This window comes from Solanum verrucosum, unplaced genomic scaffold (assembly GCF_900185275.1).
Source record: "Solanum verrucosum unplaced genomic scaffold, falcon-dt-bn FXZP01000049.1, whole genome shotgun sequence".
Classification (NCBI taxonomy): domain Eukaryota; kingdom Viridiplantae; phylum Streptophyta; class Magnoliopsida; order Solanales; family Solanaceae; genus Solanum; species Solanum verrucosum.
This window is the reverse complement of record NW_026020221.1, coordinates 9,772,053-9,786,152: the sequence shown is the minus strand read 5'-3', so window position 1 is coordinate 9,786,152 and position 14,100 is coordinate 9,772,053. Positions and strand designations below refer to the sequence as shown.

Here is a 14,100-nt window from a genome sequence, read left to right as displayed (position 1 = left end):
GTGAAGATAACATAATTCCAGATGTCGATTTAGAGTAAAAGAAGATGATGAAGATAAGATGCAAATAGCAGACAAAGGGGCAAAAAAGATAAAGTAAATAACGTAAAATAGTCAAAAAGATGTGTAGATAAGATGTAAATTAGTCAAGTATGCATTATTATGTAAATTAGTCAAGTATGCATTATTATGCATGTGCATATTAAAGAAAGTAGATAGGAATGGTGGACAAGTGTAAAGTAAGGTATGGTGTGTCATAAAGTAGGTGTACAAGTGTAAGGTATCATGATGGGCAAGTGTAAGGGATGGTAGGGGGTGTGATTTATTTAGGTGACAGTTAAAGTGAATAATAGTACATTAACATAAATTTATGTGCACTAGCATCTGCAAACAAAATAATATCATCTTGTGCCGCAATTATATTTCTATCATTATTACAAGCAAGTATAATTGTAGAAGATTGTGTAGGAATCAAATTATTTTCATATTCATGAAAATTAAAAAGAGTTTTGTTTACAATATCATTGGATTCAAAAATTTCTACATTGAAACTCTTCGAATTTCTTGCCTTCCAAATTTGCCACATGATAGAAATTCTCATTCTGATTTAGCACAATGTGTAGTCTTGTTTGTCTTTCCTTATGATATTCAACGCTTAAAGGTTCGTTGTATCGTTATATTTCAGATCATTAGCAATTACACGAGCAGTCCCCTGAACTTTATCATTGATATTCTGCTCAACAAGTTATCTCCTTCCACAAGAGGTCATTTTTTTTTACTTTATTTATTAAAGAAATGATGAGGTGTGAAGAAAGGGGAATTTCAGACTTGGAGCCATATTTCAGATATGTTAAATATATGAGAGTTAGTATGGAATTCTGGTTGCCATTGATACATGTTGAGCATATATTTATCATAGAGTCGTGGTGTTTTTCTCTTAATGTCGTCTTTGAATTAGAAAAAAAATTGAAATAGATTCTTACCTACCAATATTACTTCCAGACCAAAACAGGCTGATGACTCCCAAGAGCTCTTATAGATGGAGTCGTTTGACACCTTGATGTCGACTCATCACATCCTGAAGGCCCCAAAGATTCAGGACTTTCCCAAACTAAAATCTCAATTGAATCATGTTCCTCCACCGTAAGAATAGCTTGTGAAGTCGATCCGTAATCTCGTCAGCATCCTAAGAACAATAGACAAATAAGTCGAATGTCTTTAAGTTGAACTTTGAAAAATATAGATTTGTATAAGAATTGTGAAGCAGCAAAACAAAAAACAATGTTGAAATACGCTAAAAGGATTAAACTTAGAAGTTTAGTGTTTTTTGTGAATGAAAAATTGAGGAACGTGGATAATATTATGAACAACGTGGTTAGTTATCTTAATAGTCGGAGGTTATATTCATATCTTATGCCCTCATAATAAGGAGAAACTACTCTCACGTAGGCATATGCTACCGATGCAGTGATGACATGTTTCATTTAATTTAAATTAGTAAATATTACTCCCTCCGTCCCTTTTTAGTTGTCCATTTTAGAAATGACACACATATTAAGATAACAATAATTAGCATAGTGAAGTTACAATTTTACCCTTATTAATTATGGTTTCAAAAAGGATGAATTAAAACTTAGAAATTTTCAAGAAGTTTAAATGAGGGTATAATAGGAAAAAAATTTGTCCTTTCTTGATTTGTCAAAATGGACAAGTAATAGGGACAACTAAAAGAGGAAATATGGACAATTAAATAAGGACGGAGGGAGTATATTTCACTTAAGTAATGTGAGGTTAAATAGGGCAGTGCGGGGCTAAATGGGGCAGGGTAGGGCTTGATCTAAATAGGGCAGACTTAAACGGGGCAGGGTAATGTAGGGCAAAATTTTAATAGGGGAACTCTTAACCCGCCCCAACCCTCCCTAACCCGCCCCATGATCATCCCTATCCAAGATGTAAGCATTGACACTCCTTCCAAAATTTTCAACACCATTTCAAGAAACAAATAGGGGTAGTTTGGTAGCGTGTTATAGTTGTGCGGGTATTAGTAATGTATAAATTAATTCTGAGTGAATATATGTATTATTTTATGTTTGTGTTAGTTATATAGTGGTTAGCTATTTTACCCTCTGTTTTGCATAGGATAATAGTACATAGATTTCATTATATCTTATAATTCATATATTTGTTATGTGGGTTTCTTAATTGCAAATCTTACATGAATAATTTACCTCTTAATCAGCTATCGAATATAATATTGCATATGCAGGATCTAATACTTACATTACTCATATTTAACCGAGCTACTAAATGATCCCATTAAGGATCGTTTGGTAGTTGGTAATTAGAGTTATGCATGTATTAGTAATGCATGATTTAATTAGTTGAGTGAGTCTTATGCAAGTATTTGTTATGTATGAATTAGTTATTGTACCTTCTATCTTGCATGCATAAAATAATACATACATTTATTCATAACTTATACATGTACTAGTTATGCGAATTTCTAAATTGTCAACCAAATATCATATTAATTATATACATGAATAACTTATTTTCTATCGATCTATCAAATGTTATGTAAATTATATGAAAATTAATACATGAAAGGTGTGTTGGGTAGAACAATTATTGATTTTCTTAAATTGGAATAAAAACATATTTATGTAGGTGACATGTACGCGCTACGTAAGATAATAAGGTTAGAAACATTAAAATTATAAAAGAATTGTCTAATTAGACATACATCCATACTATATCTATTAATCTTATCTATACTTTCAAATAATTACCTATCATCCTACTATTCAATAATTATGTACCAGATTTGAAATAAGATACATTAAGAAACACCACTCCTTAAAATTAACCTAAAATAGAGTCCTTATATATCCATCACTTAATTATCTCCCTAATTTATGTGTTAACTTCAAATCAGTCCACCCTCTCTTCATTCTCATCTCCCATATTTATCACTCAATTCTCTTTAGCCCTTCTCTCCCACACAATCATCTTCAACTAGAATGGAAAATGTAGCACTATAAATTAAATTGTTAAAGTTTGTAACTGATTTAACATTTTTTAAGTTATTTATCTATTTTTTTCTCTGGATTTGGATAGTTATACGAAATTATTTTCTTGAAGGTTCATTGATTTAGATGTTTCTTTGTTTGCTTTGACGATCAAAAAATTTGTTTCTTCTATATATATCCTTTCTCTTTTGTTTAAAAAATAATAATTTGTATCTGAACCGTTTCTTCATTATATTTGAATTTTTTTTTTATTTTTTTTTTTGTTTCTTTTATGTATCTGATAAAAGTTTGTACTTGATAAATACTTGTCATTGTTAATTCTAGAAAATTCAAAACTCGAATTAACATAAGCAGAAGAAGAAATTTAGAAAAGAGATACCGAAAAGATTGTTGATACTAAAAAAAATGGAAGATTTTTAAATTTTTGATTTCTTTTTTTTTTTGGATCAATGATATAGTAATTCCTATAGAATCATTCTACTCTACGTATACTTAGCTCCTAAATTATTGCATGTCAATGACATTTCATAACTAGATACACATAATTAGATGTACATGTGCTTAACATGTATCCAAGATACTTTGATACATATATCGAAACACTCAGGATACATGTGCTTAACATGTTCAATCGGTCAGAGCACTTTCCTGTCAAGGCGGAAGCTGGGGGTTCGAGCCTTGTCAGTCCCGACAGATTCAATAAATATATTCATCTCTCCATTTTCTGTGAAAGGGAGTTCTGTTGGGGCTTTCTCGAAAGGCTAGCTTTTATCTATGGGTGGTTAGGCTCTTTCCTTTTTTCTCATAGGATTGGGATGCTCGAGAACGCTGGCCCTGACGATTGGGGGGGGGGGGAGTGGGACTAAAAATGACAAGAATTGTAATATCAAAAACTCATGTGAAAACAAATAATTAGCTGCCTTAACTCCTAGACTAGTGATATTTGTATTAATTACCCTTAAATTTAATAGTTTAACATAAATGTATGTTCAAAGTTTTATAAGGATAATTATATTAAAAAAATATGACAGATAAATATACTTTTTGAAATTTCAATCAAATTTATGTGCAAATATATTTAGAAAGTAACCATGAAATTTTTCCATTTCTTGAGAATTGAACTCTCAAAATTGCATTTGGTCATAAAATTCTAAAATTTAATTTAAAGTTGAATCTCAAAATTTCATTATTTTTGAAAAATAATGAAAAAAATAATATTTATAAAATATTAAGTAAATTTAAATTATATTAATGATCAAACATATAATTTCAAATATTATTTTATATTTTAAAAATGAAAACTTTTTTTTTTTCAAATTTCGTAATGAAACGTGGCCAAACACATAAAGCCACTTATATTCATTTTAATAAACCCAACCAATAGCTTTACCTGCCATAAGGGATTTTCCGATTCGGAAAAACAACTACTGTAACTGCTTAGTAAAGAGGGGTTTAAGCCGAAACCCTAAACTAACTGAAATGGAGTCTTCTCCGGCTGCCGTGAAACGGAAGGAACCGGAGGCGAACCCCGGCGAGAAGGAAGTCCCGGAGCTAAATTCATCTTCCAAGAGAGCAAATTTAACTAGAACCTGCGTGCACGAGGTAGCAGTTCCATCTAGTTACACTTCTACAAATGACGAATCAATTCACGGAACCCTTTCAAATCCTTGTTACAATGGTGAAATGGCGAAAATCTACCCATTCAAGCTCGACCCATTTCAGGAAGTGTCAGTTGCATGCTTGGAACGAAATGAATCAATCCTTGTATCAGCACATACCTCCGCTGGGAAAACTGCTGTTGCTGAGTACGCAATTGCAATGTCGTTTAGGGATAAACAAAGGGTTATTTATACTTCGCCTTTGAAAGCTTTGAGTAATCAGAAGTACAGAGAGTTAAGTCATGAGTTTTCTGATGTTGGTTTGATGACTGGTGATGTAACGCTTTCACCAAATGCGAGTTGTTTGGTGATGACGACGGAGATATTAAGGGGTATGCTTTATAGGGGTTCTGAGGTGTTAAAGGAAGTTGCCTGGGTTATATTTGATGAGATACATTACATGAAGGATCGTGAAAGAGGGGTTGTTTGGGAAGAGAGTATTATATTCTTGCCACCAGCTATTAAGATGGTTTTTCTTTCAGCGACTATGTCAAATGCTACTCAGTTTGCTGAATGGATATGCAATATTCATAAACAGCCATGTCATGTAGTCTACACTGATTTTCGGCCTACCCCGTTGCAGCATTATATGTTTCCAATGGGTGGTTCTGGATTGTATCTTGTTATTGATGAAAATGAGCAGTTTAGAGAGGACAATTTTTTGAAGATGCAGGATAGTTTTGCAAAGAAGAAAGTAGGAGATGGTAGCAACAGCGCAAATGCTAGGGTTAGAGGTAGAATTGCTAAAGGTGGCTCTACCTCTGGTGGTGTCTCAGATATCTGCAAAATTGTCAAGGTGTGTAGTTGGTACTTTGGTCTCCAGATGATATTATCTTGGTTTTGCTCTTTCTTGTTATATCAACTTACTTTCTTAGGATACTTAGATTCTTTTCATAACAGCGTTTTTACATATGAAACTTGCTTCTTGAGTGAAGCCGTGCTCTTCAATGTTACACAATACACATCAACAATTTGAATGATAAACCTGTAAGGAAAATAGGGTACGAGGTAGAGCTGATATGAAAAGGTAGGGTAAAGGATAAAATATGATTATTAAATAATAAGTGAAGACAAAATTTTAAGAAAATTATGAGGTAACGACGTGATCCACCAAATTGATTGTTACATAAAATGGCTTCATGTCCCATGAACCTTGTCACTCGTATGCCTTATGGCTTTTAAAAACACCGTGTCATAATACATTGCCCTTTACAGTTGTTTAATGATTTACTATAACAATGGTGATGCCTCATATCACTGAAGCAATTGATTCTTGACAATTAGATGATCATGGAACGGAAGTTTCAGCCAGTCATTGTGTTCAGTTTTAGTAGAAGAGAATGCGAACAACATGCAATGTCTATGCCCAAGCTTGATTTTAATACTGAAGAGGAGAAGGAAATAGTGAAGGAGGTTTTCCATAATGCAGTGGATTGCTTGAGCGAGGAAGATAGAAACTTACCAGCTATTGAATTAATGTTGCCCCTACTTCAGCGTGGGATTGCTGTTCACCACTCTGGCCTGCTTCCTGTTATAAAGGAACTTGTGGAACTTCTCTTCCAAGAAGGACTCATCAAGGCTCTTTTTGCAACAGAGACTGTAATGACTTCCCTTTTTTTTTTGTTGTGTGTGTCTTGTAATCTTGTGTAGTTAGACTCCCCTAATGATTTTTCTCCTTTGTGTTCCCTTCTAATGTTTTGATAGTTCGCCATGGGGCTAAACATGCCTGCGAAAACTGTTGTCTTTACCAGTGTAAAGAAATGGGATGGTGATAGTCATCGTTACATTGGATCTGGTGAGTATATACAGGTGAGTCTGAATTGCCCATATGACATGACTTAAATCATTTTGCATTTCAGTTTTTTATTCTTCAAATTCTTTTTTCTTTCATGCAGATGAGTGGAAGAGCAGGACGTCGTGGAAAAGATGACCGTGGTATTTGTATTATCATGATTGATGAGAAGGTAAGTTGGTAGTAATATTCTTACTTTAAGAGAATCTCGTAGATAACTGTTATTGTCATCTTGAAACGTATAGTTTTAGCCACTCAAGCATATGCAAAATTGCAAACAATGTTGTCAAGTATTCTTCTTAGCTCTTTTGGTGGATGGCTTACGTAGTGTTTGATGATTTCAGATGGAGATGGATAGCATCAAGGACATGGTTTTGGGTAAACCAGCTCCATTAGTCAGCACGTTTAGGCTGAGTTACTATACAATTCTGAATTTATTGAGTCATGCTCAAGGCCAATTTACTGCCGAGCATGTTATCAAACACTCATTCCACCAGTTTCAGCATGAGAAGGTTTTGTCTTTGTCAACGCCCATTCTATCATTGACTGCGTTTTATTTAATGACTGACAGTGGGTTGTCTTTGTGTAAGGCGTTACCTGACATTGGAAAGAAGGTCTCTAAGCTGGAAGAAGAAGCTGCAAAGCTTGATGCATCAGGGGAGGTAAAATAAGTTGTTGTCGACTTATCGTGGTTTTCAGATACCTCTATCTTCTTATGCAATAGATCCTGAAATTTGTTTCTCTCTACTTGTAGGGTGAGGTCGCAGAATATCATAAACTAAAGCTTGAGATAGCACAACGTGAGAAAAAACTGATGGCTGAAATAACACGGCCTGAAAGGGTTCTCCATTTTCTTCTTCCCGGCAGGCTGGTAAGTGGCGAGGCATCTCTATTCTCTACTGTACTTTTGTGAGTATATTGAGCTCTGATTAGTGTGCAGTGTGGACATACGTGACATTACCCTATTTTGACCCCTTATATGATTTCGTCACCATGTCTCTGCCTCTCCTCTATTTTTGGGTGCACATGAATCTATCTGCCATATTTTTGGAAGCCCGCGAAATGTAACTTTTAACTAATTACTATTGATGCCTAAGTCTCTTTGTGAGATGAGCCGTAGTTCTGTGTTCTTTCCTTCTGCAACTTACACTTTAGATACTTCTTATACTTTCTTGCTCCTTTTTTGTCAGTAATTTCTTACTCTTTTTTTATCAGTAATTTCTTGCTCTTTTTTCTTTTATCAGTAATTTCTTGCTCTTTTTTTTATCAGTAATTTCTTGCTCTCGTTCTAACTTTACCTTTGTGAATTTTTTTGCTTGGGTCATTTGCTATTGCTCCTTACCTATCAAAATAGATAGAGGATTCTATTTTCTCATGATGCTACGTGATTGCTGTTAGTTTCCATTAACTTAAGCCACTGTACTCGTTGTGGACCCCATGCGATGTGGGATTGTGTGTGCTATTTATTACTTTTGTGGTGTTCAATTCATTTTTTTTTCATTCTCAAAAAAATTCATTTATCTGTTTGTATTGTTTGAAAATTCATTCACTTAATAAATTTTTGACTTTCCCCATTAGACTGTTCATCTTAATGGTGTTCATTGAGATTGCATCAATGATGGCAGGTCAAGGTATGGGAAGGTGGAAAAGATTGGGGTTGGGGTGTTGTAGTCAATGTGGTAAAAAAGCCTCCAGCTGCGTCGGGTTCTATGCCTGCTGCACTCTCTGCTTCACGTAGCACGGGCTATATTGTGGATACCCTACTTCATTGCTCTCTTGGTTCTGGTGAAAATGGTTCTCAACCCAAACCATGTCCTCCTCGTCCAGGGGAGAAGGGAGAAATGCATGTAGTGAGTACATAAGTTTGTAATAATTGTTTATTTCCTCTAACTAAATTAGATTATGACTTCATTCCTGAGTATGTTTCCAAATATTAGGTTCCTGTTCAATTGCCCCTGATTTCTTCCCTCAGTAAGCTTAGAATATCTGTTCCTGCGGATCTTCGGCCATTGGAGGCAAGGCAAAGCATCCTTCTTGCTGTTCAGGAGCTTCAGAAACGTTTTCCTCAAGGCCTCCCGAAGCTTAACCCTGTAAAGGTATGAATGATCTTACTTCTGGTTCCACATTGGATTCAACATTTGGCATTTTTAATATGGAACCGTCTGTTAGTAAAAGCCAAAACTTAAACACATTTTGGTGAGAGAAGATTGGCATCTTAATTGTGTCCTTTTTGGTTCCTTTTGTGAAATGATTATCTGGTTAACTGAAATTCTTTGTTTGGAGAGATTGCCAATCATGTCAAAAACCATAAATTAGTGTCACTTATAGGAAACTGGAGCCATGTGTAATTCAACTGTATTTTACGTGTTCCTTCACAAACAGCGGAGGCTATATGCACTTCATGGTTGATCTGTACCCTATATGATTGCAGTCTAGGCTAACCTACTCATAGAGCATTTTTGAATTGTTGATGCACAATTCTCAGTAATAAAAAGAAAAAAAGAGCTGAAAGGGAAAGTATCTTCCGTCAGCTAATTGTACTATCATTATCATATTACTTTCATTCATTGTGTATCCTAGCTGCATTTGATGCCAAGTACCATTCTACTGTCCTATATCTTGTTGAGAATAACTGTTCTTACTTTCATTGAGGGACTTGTGTCTTAGGTTACAAGTTTGAGCCTTGCGCCAAACAAACTAACTCTGGTATTTAGCAGATAAGGATAGAGGGGCGGGCCCATCATCTGCGTGTTTTGAGTGCTATAGTTGGCCCCAAGGGTCGGCTCCTGACGGATTTCTCGGTCATCCAATTTTTTTTTTAACATTGTTACTTTCTCTGGCATTCATCTTATGCTGGTCAGAATTCTGCATTTATTGTTCTTGTAGTCTCACATGAATTTAGCATCACATCCAGCATAGTTTTGTTCTGTTTGGGTTAAGTATAACGGAGGCTTACTGGTTGTGGAATGAACCTTATAAACAATCTTTCTTCAGCTTCGAACTACTGATCAAGATAAGTTTGTTGCTGCTTTTCCTGATTTCTATTGTTGTAGGACATGGGATTTGAAGATCCTGAATTTGTTGATATAGTGAACCAGATTGAAGAACTGGAGAAAAAATTGTTTGCTCATCCACTACACAAGGTTTGACAAAAAGTTTATTTTTACTGTTTAATCTGTGAGGATGCATGAAAAGTATAAGCTTTTGCTTTTTATGTTTTTGATGAATATGATTTAATTATTGTCACTACTTTCTACATATGATATTGCACACATGTGGAACAGTCACAAGATGAACATCAACTTAAGAGTTTCCAAAAGAAGGCGGAAGTGAACCATGAAATTCAACAGCTCAAGTCAAAAATGCGGGATTCACAGGTAAAGCTCCTATGTGGAATGAATCAATTAAATCAACTACTCCTGAATCCCAAACTTGTTAGTTTTTGCTACATGAATCCTCTATATCTATCCCGTTAAATTCTGGCTTATTTCACTCCAATGTTCTTCAATCACTAAACTAGGTTGGTTCATTATATAATTTTCTATTTCCAGTTTTTCTATTCAAGATTTGCTTTCTCTTTTCATTTAAAAGGTTCAGGACGTTCTCTTCTGATTAGTCCTGAACAATCAACATCCTGTGGCACGTTTTTTGCTCTCATCCTTCTCAAGTTTTCTTCTATACTATATATTCTTTTGAGCTTCAAGATGGTATTTATATATATTAAACTTCACTTACATCACCTTGGAGTTACTGCTGTAACCTTTTAGTACTTTACTGGATTTTATCAATTTATTTATTTAATACGAGATTGACAATTTTCAGCTTCAAAAATTTCGTGATGAACTTAAAAACCGTTCCCAAGTCTTGAAGAAGCTGGGTCACATAGATGCTGATGGTGTTGTGCTGTTGAAGGGACGAGCAGCCTGCTTGATAGACACCGGGGATGAACTCCTCGTGACTGAATTGATGTTGAATGGTAATATTTGTACATATTAGTATGCAGTTTTAATTCTTTGGACTTGATTTAAAAAGTGGGAGCAATGTGTATTACTTTGGAACGCATGAAGACATGGTTTTGAAATTCTTAAGAGTGAAAGCAAATGAGTTCACATTAAAACGAATTAATGCGTGCCCAAGCTTACTCTTTTTGCGATATAAGGATTTGACAACCATGTAGTTGCACTGGAACTGATATTACAAAAATAAATAAATTATTTTTTCCTTTACTGCTCAGTTGTCTCTTTTATGCCTGTATTGCTGAGTACTTCTGCTAACTGGATTTCAGAATCCAACTAGTTGCTTTAGTTTTCCTTTGGGTGTGTGCCAGAAGTAGCTATGAACCAGTGATATACGATTTGTGAATAATCTTTTTTGCTAGGTACATTCAATGATCTTGATCATCATCAAACTGCGGCTCTGGCAAGTTGCTTTATCCCAGGAGACAAAACAAATGAACAAATACATTTAAGAGCTGAGCTAACTAAACCATTACAACAGCTACAAGATACTGCAAGAAGAATAGCAGAGGTCAGTCTTATATAGGGTTTGCAATTCAATGATTGCATGTCAGAAGCACAAGCAAAAACTTTTTTTTCCATTTGCAGATTCAACGTGAATGCAAGTTGGAGATAAACATTGAAGAGTATGTAGAGGCATCAGTACGGCCATTCTTGATGGATGTCATTTACTGTTGGTCGAAGGTAAAGTGTCAATGCCAATGTTGTGTTCAATTCCATGCTTAAATTAGAGTGATACTACAAGTTCATGTTTTTTGCAACATTTTTCTATAAGCCAACTCACGAGGAGCTTATGATTGACACTAGTTTTCCATGCTTCAGTCCAAAGAAACTACTATCTATAGGACATCTATCTTGCTGAAACCAGCAACCTCATCTATTTCATTTGTCTTTTCCTTTTCCTTATCTGATAGGTAAAAACTGGTCTTTTTTAAAAATTCCACCTTTTTTATGTTTTGGGCTGGGGGGTGAACCATGAAATCTGTCCTTTCAACCATCAAATTCCAAACTCTTTAATTTCTTTTGATGAAGTAATTAGTTCTATTGCAGGCATCAAGTAGATGCATAATAGTTACAAAAACTTAGTAGCAAAAGGTCAACTCTCCTTTACATTGTTAGTTAGACCATCTCCAACCCCACTCTATTTTACTCTCCATTCTCTACATTTGGAGAGTAAAATTGAGAATTGGGTCTCCAACCACACTCTAAAAAGTCGTCTATTCTCTATTTATAGAGAGGTGAATAGAGAACTACTATTCACCTCTATTATTTTAGTATTATTTCTATTATTTTGTAATTAACATATTATTTTTCATATAAGGTTATTAATTAAATTTCTAATATTTGTAATTCTTTTTAAATGTAATACAACTTTTTAAAAAATATATTATTTAATATATACTACTTTCATCCCGAATTAACAATATTTCAAATATTTTTTTTCCAGCTTTTGTCACTTTAAGTGATAATTTGATATTATTATTTATTTTCACTATGAAGAATGCACAAAATTTAAATGATAAGAAAATTTTAATTTAAAAATACAATACATGATATACTAATTTAAATACAAGTTAACAATACAATATATAACATAATAATTTTAAAAATCACAACAATAATTTAGTAAACCAGTAAGTCGTTTTCAAATTTAACAATATCCAGAAAAAATAAATAGTGTATGATCCAAAGAATTGTTGTGCTTGTGAATGTGGTTGTGCTTGTTGATATCTTTTTTCAATTATTTGTAGTTCTTTAAAATTTTGAATAAAATAAAATTTTATGAAAATTATATACGGTGATTATTTTGGAAAAAGAAAGAACGGATTTATATTATGAAATAAAAAAATGAAATAGAAATAGAAATAATAATATAATATTGAGGAGAGAGAAGAAGATTTTTATTAGAGAGTAAGAGATAGAGAATTGGGTTGGAGATGGTTGTCTGAAAAAATAGAGAACTCTATATTTGGATAGTAAAATAGAGTGTAGGGTTGGAGATGCTCTTAAGAGTCGAGGAGCTAACAAAGTTCAGAAATGAATCAGGGGAATCTAGAGGGGATAAATAAACCCAACTATACAAAAACATTGAGGCAATTAGCTTTTAAAGATTGGTAGGTAGTTGATATTCCATCAAAGCATCTTCTATTCCTTTCGTTCCAGATACTCCAAAAAATGGCTGCATGTATCATCTTCCAAGCTCTTTATTAATTGCAAACCTACTGGAAGTCCCCTCTGCCTTCAGTGTAGTTTTCCTATCTAGAAAGCGAGTGATTTCTTGTTCTTTGTGGTCAGCCTAACTCTGTTTGTTCTTGTGGTGTTCATATTTTTGGTTAAGCTCCATGATCGTCATTTACCTACAAGAGGCACATTCAGGAGTATTGATCTACTATAGGGCAGTTGTTTTTATTCAGGAACCATAATTTTCTAGTTTGAATTTGGAACTGCTGATTACTCTTGCTTAGTTTTTTATGATTGAAACCAGTTGGAGGAAAGTTGATTATAATCAAACTAGTTTCTCGTATTTGGAAGAGGTTTATTCAGTTCAGCTCAAGTTCAGTCTTTAAGGAACATTTTAGTGTTGCAGGATTCTTCCTTGGTTAAAAATAAATGATTGCCGGTTGCCCTAAACAAAGGTTTCTAGCATTGTCTCTTCCACATTGAGTTAACCTAGGGTCTTTCCTTACCCCAATTGAAAAAGAAGAAGAAAACACTGCAAATTTTTACTCTTTCCTCTTATTTGTTTTAATGCTTTCCTTCAGGGAGCATCTTTCGCGGAGGTTATACAAATGACTGATATCTTTGAAGGTAGCATCATTCGGCTAGTAAGAAGGCTTGATGAATTTTTGAACCAGGTAATTCATGGATACTTTGGTATAGTTTTTATGTGGGAAAAAAACCTAGATCTTTAATATCACGGGTTTACTAAGCTAGTTTGGTGCATCAAGGAGTACTTTCATGAAATAAGTTGATTTTCTTTTTTATTATTAACGCTTGTACACAAGCATGTCATTATGTAACACTTTGGATACGAGTTCCCGTCTTTATATATGTTATGGAATCAAATACTGGAAATTTGTCTCTTGGATTTACAGTTAAAAGGTGCTGCACATGCTGCGGGAGAAGTGGATTTGGAGAACAAATTTGCTGCTGCCAGTGAGAGCCTTCGACGAGGGATAATGTTTGCAAATTCTCTGTACCTCTAGTCTAGGAGTGTGTACTTGGGGAACTCTCATTAGCCTTAGATCAAGTGATGTGTAAATTTCCCCCCATTGATATGAGGATTAGCCGGCATTTCATTTTCTTCCTTTATAGAAAAACTAATCGAGTGTTCCACTGCTCGAGGATAGATGTGGAGCACAAGTTATTTCCCTAGTTGTAGCTGATGTATCTCAGTTTTGTAATACACACAAATATGAAGAAATTTGACGCTGGAAAGCAAAATGTGTCGTGTGGAAACTGTCTTGTCTGCTGTTTAGTAAAGACACAGAATGTGAAAGCTTTTATTATTTTGAACTACAAAATGATATTATGGTAATACAAAGAGGTGAAAAAGAAACTATAAATAAATATTCATTGAAATCTTTCAAGAATGACAGTAATTTTGC

At 34.2% G+C, this 14,100-nt stretch overlaps 1 protein-coding gene across 1 annotated transcript; it reads left to right on the top strand.

The window, feature by feature from the left end:
• Positions 1 to 4,470: 4,470 nt before the first annotated feature.
• Positions 4,471 to 13,944, top strand: LOC125830961 (DExH-box ATP-dependent RNA helicase DExH10-like). The gene is made up of 16 exons (XM_049510150.1): positions 4,471 to 5,480; positions 5,969 to 6,283; positions 6,389 to 6,493; positions 6,580 to 6,648; positions 6,821 to 6,988; positions 7,067 to 7,138; positions 7,231 to 7,347; positions 8,102 to 8,326; positions 8,414 to 8,572; positions 9,530 to 9,619; positions 9,761 to 9,853; positions 10,299 to 10,452; positions 10,855 to 11,003; positions 11,081 to 11,176; positions 13,255 to 13,347; positions 13,588 to 13,944. Exons 1-16 carry the CDS (start codon positions 4,506 to 4,508, stop codon positions 13,696 to 13,698), a joined length of 2,991 nt encoding a protein of 996 aa, XP_049366107.1. The 5' UTR covers positions 4,471 to 4,505; the 3' UTR covers positions 13,699 to 13,944.
• Positions 13,945 to 14,100: the final 156 nt, after the last annotated feature.